The following is a 9,748-nucleotide window of genomic DNA, read 5'->3' as shown; positions in this document are numbered from 1 at the left end:
TTATCCAAAACTGCCGCAGCTTTAGACATTTGCAGTTCCTATGTCAACACCTGTGGTGCACCTGAAACACTTCATATGGGGAAAAAAGGAATCTTCATCTATCGACCTTCAGTCTCCTCAGTGCTTTCCAAAACTTGTGTGATAGCATAGCCAATCTTTTTGTTGCTGCTAGCAGCTGATGACATGGTGGCTGCAGCCCAGACGTTGGCCAGTGTTGTGGGAAATTTGTGTCAATAAAACACGCAGTTTTACTTATTTCAGGGAGCTGCCTGCTGGCACTGAAGGTCTGCAGTTGTCATTTTGTGTCTGCAAAAGTCACTAGCGATCAGAAGATGATAGAGCAAAGTCCCAGTTCTGGAAAAGTAAGAATGGCTGTAGCGAGATGAATTAAGACTGGAAAAATTTGGGGGTTTTACCCACTAATTCAAGGACTTGAGTTAACAAGCAGTGAGGAAAGCAGTGAATGCTGCTGTGACACTCTGTTCCTTTTTATATTAAGACATTTTTTGTGAAGGTAAGACACTCTATTTCATTCTAGATATTCTGTTCCCACTTAATATTTAATAAACTTTGTAATCCAGTACATGTCTTTGTTTTATTGCTCCCCTTCCTGGCTTTGCTTTCCACCCCCTTCCCTGCCCATAGAGCTCTCCAGAGCTCGCCTCTGCTCACTTCGGCTCTGTTCACAGCTGCGTCTTCAGCTTGTCCTGGAGGCCAGGCACATGGCCAGCATGCGTCTGTGTCCTTTTCCTCTTGAAGCACAATTGTGTTGAGATCGTGGACTGGAGTTGAGGTATGGCAAAGAATCAGTTCCCAGACTCTTCCGCTGGTTTAGAGCAATCCTTCTTGTGCTCTGGGCAGAAGGTAGTGGGTGAGCTTCTGGTAGCCATGAAACGCTGGCAAATCCCACAGGTTTTGATCCCATGGGGAGTGGACCAATTTGTAGCCTGCAAAGGGAAAAGGTGTGAAGAAATTTCTTCAGCCCGCACCGGAGCGGTCAAAGAGAAGTTCAGCTTTTGGTACTTTCTAGAGTCTCTCCACAGAGAAAGCAGGTGCAGGACGTCTTGGCCTTCACTTTGTGTTGTCCTTGTGACAAACTCGGACATGACTGGTTTTCAAGTTTGTTCTTAACCTGCCCTGTGCTGCCAGTTGTCAGCGAGAGGGGAAAGTTCTTGGCTGGCGGTGCAGCAGAATGGAAATTCAGCGTTGGCATCTGGCGTAACGGGAGTTGACGGCAGTCACAATGGGGTGGGGGTGAAGGGGTGAAGAGAAGTCCAGTCAATTCCTTCACTTGCAAGTCCATCTCCCGTGTCACTGTGGGGCCACTCTTGATGACCTTGGAAAGGCCGTGGCAGTCGGGGGAGGCTCCTGAGGCCTGGAAGACACAGAATGTGCAGCACTGATGACGGGATCTTCACAGCATACTGCATTGTGCACGAGACCTGCCCACACACAGCACCTCTTGTAACAGCAGAGCTGTGTCTAACGTACCACCCTAAGACTGGCCAGACAAATTTGGATAAAGCCTATTGTTAGCAGCTTTTTGCTCTTACAGCCAAAATAAAACAGGGCAAATGTCTCCAGTGATCCTAAACTTTCAAGTTGCAGGCCTGATTTTATTCTGCTAGACCTCCTGCCCAATGTAATGAGCCTTTTGCCTGAGTCTGGCCTAATCTCAGCTTTAACTGTAGGCTTCATTTGACTACATGCAACAAACAAAAGAACTGCAGAATGTATTCAACATCTGCAAGCACAAAGGCACAAAGATGAGAACACCCTTCTTAGGCACAAAGTCATGCTGTGAGGCGTGACGCCACCACTGAAGAATGGCCATAGAGTTTGCCAAGGAAACCTTGATTTCTAAATCCAGGTCATGAGGAAAGTGCCTTTTGGAACTCTGCCACTTCCCCACCCATTTCTTCTTCATCTCATCTGTGTACCTTCTGAGCTGCTGAGATAGCGCCCCAGAAGCGCTGGTGGGTGAGCAACCGCTGGGTGGCAGCGACAAAGTATCTGTCCTCATGCTAATATCCTTGCCACCACCAGTTTATGACTTCTCTGCTGTGGACCAGTACAGGTGCCTGTGCTGCTACATGCCGAACCAGGATTGTGGAAATGCTCCAGCAGAAAGAAATTAGTATCTCTCAGCCAAATCAGTTTTCCACCATGCTTTTGTCAGGCCAATGCAGAAGGCAGCATGAGCGCAGCAGCAAGCAGCTAGGAGTGGCAATTTCTCAGACTACTGCCAAAAATCACGCCACAGCCTCGGAGTGAGTGCACCCCCGTGGACACTGGTTGCTCACCAAGCGAAACCAGCTGCATTATAACCCTTGAGTGTCCATTACGTGGAGTTGTTCTATCCTGTCACAGTGTTTTCTGTTAACAGCTGCAGTGATCTGCTTTCAATTAGATTCATTCGGCTTGCCACAATCCGACGCGCAGCCACATTTTCATACTTTTTGGACTTCTGTTTTCTACAGTGCTATTTGATACCTGGAAGTAGAGAAGAGCCACCACTTTCCAGGTCTGGCTGGGAAGCAGCCAGCTATGGAAGTCCACCTAACCAGTCCTCATGTCCTCAAATGCAGGAAGACAGGCATTACGACTTCGACAAATCACCCTGCACATGTACACCGAAGCACACTTGGCAAAAACACATGGAAATAATGTTCCACCTCCTCTCCAGGTGATCACCCTTCACAGTTATGCCTATTAGTGAATGTCTTGGGCTGGAAAACCAAAATGGCCCTTGGAAGATACGAAATTTCATGTCCAAAAAAGGGCAACGAAGCTGGTGAAGAGTCTAGAGCACAAGTCATATGAGGAGCGGCTGAGGGAACTGGGGTTGTTTAGTCTGGAGAAAAGGAGGCTGAGGGGAGACCTTATCGCTCTCTACAAGTACCTGAAAGGAGGCTGTAGCGAGGTGGGGGTCGGTCTCTTCTCCCAGGTAACAAGCGACAGGACAAGAGGAAACGGCCTCAAGCTGCGCCAGGGGAGGTTTAGACTGGATATTAGGAAAAATTTCTTCACTGAAAGGGTAGTCAGGCACTGGAACAGGCTGCCCAGGGAAGTGGTTGAGTCCCCATCCCTGCAGGCATTTGAAAGACGGGTAGATGTGGTAGATGCAATCAGTATGTGAGGCTCACAGAAAAACCATTTACCCACTGAAGCTTTCAGGGCACTTTACTGGGAACAATCATGGTTCTCCTCCTCAACACTAAGGGAAAACAATCTCTAAGCCCGTTCCAGACTCAAGTTTATCAACATCTGAAATACAGCTGGCACAAACTCTAAGCACAAACACTATGCATTTCAGCAACCAACAAAGCGAATAATAAATACATCATTAACCTTCTGCCTACTCTGTTTGCTATAGTGGTCTACTGCTGGAATGAATAAGGTCACCATACCTCTCCAGCAGAATCTTTCTCACAAGTTCTTCATACTCATGAACGCCTCCGGGCAGGGCTCTGATATGAACACTGTAGACTCAGAATAACTGATATGTTACATCAAGTGTGTGGATGCACCAAACCCAACCATAGCTCTGACCCAACAAAGCATCGTAGCTCAAATAATTTCACTAACATCACTGGAATCACTGGTAGACTTTATATTGAACTGGTATGTAAAGTCTTCCTGTGACTGGATTCTGAGCATTCAGCATTTTTCAGGATGATCAATAGACTGGAACGAAAAATGAGTGAGACAGAGGCAACAAAACCATTCTTCTATTGCTTCTTGGTATGAGAACAGGAGAGGCCTCAAGGTAGTAAAGAGCTTTTTGTAATGAATTTAATTTGGGGAGGCTCAAGGCGAATCATTAGTCAGGGGGGAAGGGGGCAGTAAAGAAGAACAGCAGCCTTTTGGCACCCAGTGACAGGCTGAGAGGCAGGGGTCACAAACTGAAATCTGAAATACAGGAAATTCCATTTAAACATAAGAAAAAACAATTTTAGTAGCAGGTATACACTCATAGGACATGATTTTTAAAAAATGTTGAGAATAACCACATTAGCAGGAATGCTACTCTCTATTCCTTCGGGAATTGAAATAAATTCTCAATGCATTACAGTCCTACTTTTAGCAGACATTTCTCACTTTCTTATGGTTTAGAATCTGTAAGCAGTTTAATTAAAAGAAGGAAGACAAAAGTTTTACTGCGCTTTGTTCTCAACTAAAATGGAACGAAACCTAATAAATCCAATTATCATCTACCTGGCTCCGCAATAAGTCCATTTCAATAACTGTATATAGGTACAATATGCATGTGCTTGCCCAAAAAGTGTGAACCAGTGAATCTATGTGGTTCTGAATATGCTAGTAAGTCTCTTCTGTTACACATTAAGTCTTTTACAGTATTGAAAAGAAAAATAACATTTCTTTTCCATCACTTACAGGAAGCCAAAAGAAATCCATTCCACATTGTCAATAGAAAGCTAGCTGTTAACCCTACTGTGTGCACATGTGCGCATGGGATATGGTGTGAGTGTCAGACTGGACTGGGAACAAGTAAAACTGCCACTACTCAACTCAGCATACGCACTGACTGTACAGACCTCCAGAGGTAGCAAGCCAGAAGCACCACCACAGCTCCAGCTCTCCACCTAGACAGAGCAAAAGCAGTTACAGTCACTGCCTGCAGGATACCTGTAACAACCCAGTTCTCTTCAAAGCCTCAGGGCAAGCAATGCCAAGAAATGCAATCTTGCCAGGCAGCTTTTCTGAGTTGTACCAATCCTCCTACAAATGCAGTGATTGTAAAGCAGGTGTACTAAATTAGATGACTAGCAGCATATGGTTATGAGCCCAACAAGTCTTTACTGAAATTTTTCCTTCTTGGTAAACAAAATACACAGGGTGATTTAATAGGGGGAAAATACAGATTGGAAAAAGGGAATTTTAGACTGCCATTTTGTACCTCAGCAGTACAAAGACTGTGAGGTAAATTATCCAGCTACAGTGAATCACGTCAAAGGAAAGGTGTACCTAGCAGACTAACTCAAATACCAAGGCTTACGCAACACTTAAGCCGCACTTAAGCCGTATTTGGAAAGCTTCCTGTGGTACACGGGTCTTGTGCAGGGTATCAGAACAGGAATGAAGCATTTCATGTAGACAGGAATAGGAACGGTAGTTGCTAGATGGTACTGAGAGAAAGCTACAGGTAAGCTATATAGAATATATTGAAAGGACAAAGCAACACATTAGGAAATACCAACATCTTAAAAAAACAAGCAAACAAACAAACAAAAACAAATAAAAAAGGAAGTATTAAAAAATAAAAATAGGAACAGATTAAAACTAAAGCACAAAAAATTGGTATGTTCAACATCACGCATGAGCCAAAGAAATTAAAGAAATAGTATGAACAAAAGATCCAAAAGCTGGCAAAAATTAATACAAACAGCTGATAATTGATTTAGTGATAGATTCCAGCTATTCATTTTGCATCTTTTTTGGCTAATAATGCATGAACAGTTCCTGTTGTGCCCATATGACTGTATCCACAGGCCCCATCAGCCCCCCTTATTTTCAAAGCATTAAATTAAATTTCAGCCCAACCAGCTACCAAAGTCCCTACCAACTAAAGCTGACTCTCTAATCACAGGGTCTTTTACTGATACTATTCTGAAATGCTTCACATTTGACAGGGACTGTAGGGTCTCTTGGTCTTCGTTGGGGCGTGACCTGCAAAAAGCAAAAGTTTCTGTGGCTGATCATATGTCCACTTGAAAAAGAACTTGAGAAGAAATACTTTCTCCTGGAAAGAGGGTAGAGATGGATTGTGTTTATTCTATATTGCCATCTTGTAAATAAAATCCTGCCTTTCCTCTAAGATGTCTGGAAGAAAAGAAATCTACCCAATTAAAAAATGCATTTTGCTCTCCATTTCTCCTTTAAATGGTCAAATTATAGAGATACTCTCAAAATGGCTACTCATAGCCATTTCCCAATACTCATAGAACTTAGGTTTTGCAAACTGAATTTACTTAGCTGTGGTTTCAGCAAAAGGGTTTTTTTCTGTCATTTTAAAATTATTATTATTATTATTATTTTAGCTCTTTCTTCTAGAGATCAGGTCTGAAACAACAAAACACTTCTAATACACTGAGAATCAATTAAGAAAAGTGACTGTACATCAGCCACTTTGGTACAAGAGAACACTGCCAGAAGCAAACAGGCTTGATAAAGCTGTAAAGACTCATTCTGGAAAGAAAAAGGAAGGTTTTAATAGTTGTACCATTGTTAGTGATGAAGGAGAAGAAAATATTTCAAAGGGCTGAATCTCCTCCCTGAAAAGCGGCACTATATTCCTGTTCTGTTGCAATAAATATTTTCACTGCTAATCATAGTGAAATGTGTCCCTCTGTTTTAATTAGGTTTTGTTTGCAATCTCTTCATTGTTCACAAATTCACAAGCAAGAAGCAGTTCCTAAAGATAGGAAGAAGTGTTCTAGCAAGGCATTCCATTAGCCAAATAATCTAGGGCATACTGTACGATGACATTACCCCAAAATCATATGGTATCTTATAGAGAGGTTTCACCACTCTGAACTACCTAGCGGCATCACTGTAGCAGGACAATACTGAGAATGACTCCCAACTTATCTATACCAAAGGCACGACCTGTGTTTTGATTTCTGTACTACATTCTTGTACAGTGTGCGTGCATGTTTGTACTCTTTGATGGCGGTGCCAACTCAGCCACATTTACTGGAAAGTAACTTACTGATTCTGTCATGAGTAAGGCATCTAACTAGATGATATCTGAAGTCCCTCTCCATCACATTTCTCATTATATTAATCCTTACTGTTTGTGCCTTTGCCATCCATTCACCCAAGCCTGGTAACAGCACTGTAGCAGTACTGCTAAATAAACCAGGACGTGAATTTCATCAGAGAATTACTTCGTCCGTAACTCCGTTATGAGATTTCCTTGTTCTGCACTAAATGCGCTTTCTCAGTTTGCACGATTTGCTTTGAAAGCAAACTAGGCCGAGCCGCCCCATGCGCTCGCAGCACAGACCCCGCCGGGGGCCAGCGGGGAATTGCTGCGGCCAGGTCCATCGACACCCCCACGAGCTTCAGAGCAGCGGTCCCCGAGCGCTCCGTGGGGTGCCCGATCCCCCCGCCCCCGCCGCGCTCGGCAGAGCCGCAGCCAGGCGCCTCCTTCTCCGGACCCGTCGTCGCAGCCTGGCGCCTGAGGGGCAGAGAGGGGCGCCACTCACCGTTTAACGCACCTGGCAAACAACCCGCACGCGCAGACCAGGAACTGACCTTCAGCCAGGCAGGCCGCCACCCGCTTCGGGATTTAAGCGCCCCGCTACCACCCCCGGCCCTCCCGCGGCCGCGCATGCGCGGACCCGCGCGCGCCCCCCGCTCGGCGGGCGGAGCGGGCCTTTCTCCTCCCTTCTCCTCCCGCCGCGCCTGCGCGGGGCTCGCCGTCGTGGGGGAGGCGGGGGCCCGGGGGGCTGCGGCTGTCACCGCGGGGCTGCGCCCCGGTCCTCGGGCTCCGGCCCGCCGGCGGTTCGCTCCGCAGCAGCCGTACTGTGAGGAGTCCTCTGTTCGGGGCTCCGCTCCTCTGCCCCTGCCCGGGGCCCGACGCAGCCCGCCGGGTGCCTCCCGCTGTCGCTCCCTTGAGCGGGGACCGTGCCCGCGTCCCCGCCGCGGGATGAAGAGGATCTTCGCCTTCGGGAGGAAGAGGAAGGGGCAGCCGCCGTCTGGCAGCGCCTCCCTGCCCAGCTCCGCCGGTGCCTACGAGCTCCGGCAGAAGGACCTGGGCAAGCTGCACCGCGCGGCCGCCAGCGGCGACCTGGCCCAGGTGCGGCAGGGACTGAAGAAGTACGGCATCGACGGGCGGGACAAGGCGGAGCGGTAAGCGGGGAGCAGCGCCGGGCGGGCGCTGAGGCGCGGTGGGGGGTCCCCGCAGCGCCAGGGGCCTCGGGCCGCAGCCCCCGGCAGCTCAGGGGTGCTGGGGGCGAACGGCCGCGTCGCTGCGAGGAGCGGGAGGGCTCTGCTCCGCAGCCGAGCTCGGCCCTCGGGCTGGGTGTGGGAATCGGGGTTGCGCTGCCAGGAACCCTTGAAGTCGGCCTAGCATCCCGCTGCCGCCTCGCCCCTTTTGCCCCGGCCTCCTCAGTGCCCTCGTTCCCGGAGTCGTATTTCCTTGCCTGGGGGCGCAGGAGTTGGAGGGGAGCTGGCAGCAGCCTGGCAAAGGTGGGTTGCAGAAGGAGCCTCAGGGCTGTTCTCCAGCCATGCTTTGAAGTCAAAGTGCAGTCGCATGCATCTCTGTGCGTCTTTGGGGGCCCAGCATGCAGGTTTAGTAGTTGAGCTGAGAAAGCTGCACTGCCTTAACAGGGAGTAACTTAAGGAGAGGTAGGCACAGCAGTTAGGAAAGAGAGATGGCACAGAATAAATGTGTTGTATATTGATTCTGCATGCACAGTTGCCTGATGTGCCTTTTGTGACTGTGATGTGGCAGCCAAAGCAGCAGTCTGATATGAGGTGGCAGTTAGCTGGTTGTTTGCTCTGAGGCTTTGGTACAGCTAATCAGCACCTTGGATTGGAAGATCTCAGCAGCGCTTTTCAGGAGAAGCTGCTTCTTCTGGCAGGTGTTATTGTGTGGGTTTTTGAGTCAAGCACAGCAACTACTTGGCAATTATATCTTAAGGAGAAGCCCTGGACTGCAGCATAGCTCCTAGTGATCCATTGGATTTCCATAAGGAAATCAGCTGAAGTTTTTGGGTCTTGTATGTGTCAACCCTTTAATGCCTTTTCTGAAAAGACTCAGAATCAAAACCTTCATGATATTCTGAAGACATGCTCGTTTTATCAGAGTAGCTCAGCTTCCTAGGCTGTCTATCCTGAAGACTGGACTTTTGCCAGCCAGCTAGCTTATTGCCCTGAAAACACCTAAAACCACCTAGATTTGTAGGAGAAGCAAGGAAGAGCACAGTAAGCATGCACTTTAGTAATGGGGTTTGTGTGCCTGAGTGTTGCCAGTCAGTGTTTGTTTATGCAGCTGGAGATGAGGGATGCAGTTTAAGGTGGACGGAGTGCGTTTTGTGCATACTTCAGCTGCCTGAGTCAAGGTGCTCAATGACATTTAGGGAAATAGCTGCTGACTGTTTCTCTTTTTTTCTTCTTACTATGTTCTTTTTCACTGTCGCTGATTAAGTCAGTCATCAGGTCTTAGCAGACCCTGGTATGAAATTTGGCTAGTTTTTGCATTTTAAGTTCATCTCGTCTAGAAAGCTTTGCTTCCTCTGGAAGGGTTTCCTTCTGTGTGTCATGCTTTTATCAGTGTTACAACTGGGCAAATAAAGTAACACACTGTAAAAAAAACAAGGTGCTGTAAGTACGATAGAGCACTGTGATGGCTTTGGCGTGACAATGCCCAGTGCTGAAAAGCTGCTGAAAAGCTTACCTGAGAGGAATTCAGTGGACGGAGTCTGCCTGTGTGCTGCAGCCCCTGTACGCTATACCAGCCATGAGAGTTGCAGGCCCACCTATGCCCTCTTAGTGCTTGTGGGTGTGATATGTGTCATGAGTGACCACCAGATGCAATTGTGTTTCAGAGCTTCATCGTGTCCTCCAGGGACTGAAAGAGTTGACATCACTGGAAATCGATGTAAAGAATAGGAAATGTGGGTAGTAATGGCTAAAATGTGTGCATTGTTCATATGAATTTCTCGGTTCTGCTCCTCAGGATTTCCAAAAGCAAAATCCTGCATCAGGGATGTGGCAA

General features: G+C 47.4%; 1 protein-coding gene across 1 annotated transcript in view; it reads left to right on the top strand.

Moving 5' to 3' along the window:
- Positions 1-7,523: 7,523 nt before the first annotated feature.
- The window catches only part of ANKRD26 (ankyrin repeat domain containing 26), a 55,576-nt gene continuing 53,351 nt past the window's right edge, over positions 7,524-9,748 (top strand). Inside the window, exon 1 of the mRNA XM_082308380.1 lies at positions 7,524-7,878. Within this exon, the coding sequence (XP_082164506.1) occupies positions 7,676-7,878 (203 nt within the window). The 5' untranslated portion in view covers positions 7,524-7,675. The remainder of the gene's footprint in view (positions 7,879-9,748) is intronic.

The sequence above is a fragment of the Platalea leucorodia genome (genome assembly GCF_965183815.1).
Source record: "Platalea leucorodia genome assembly, chromosome: 4".
Classification (NCBI taxonomy): domain Eukaryota; kingdom Metazoa; phylum Chordata; class Aves; order Pelecaniformes; family Threskiornithidae; genus Platalea; species Platalea leucorodia.
This window is presented reverse-complemented; position numbering and strand designations above follow the sequence as displayed.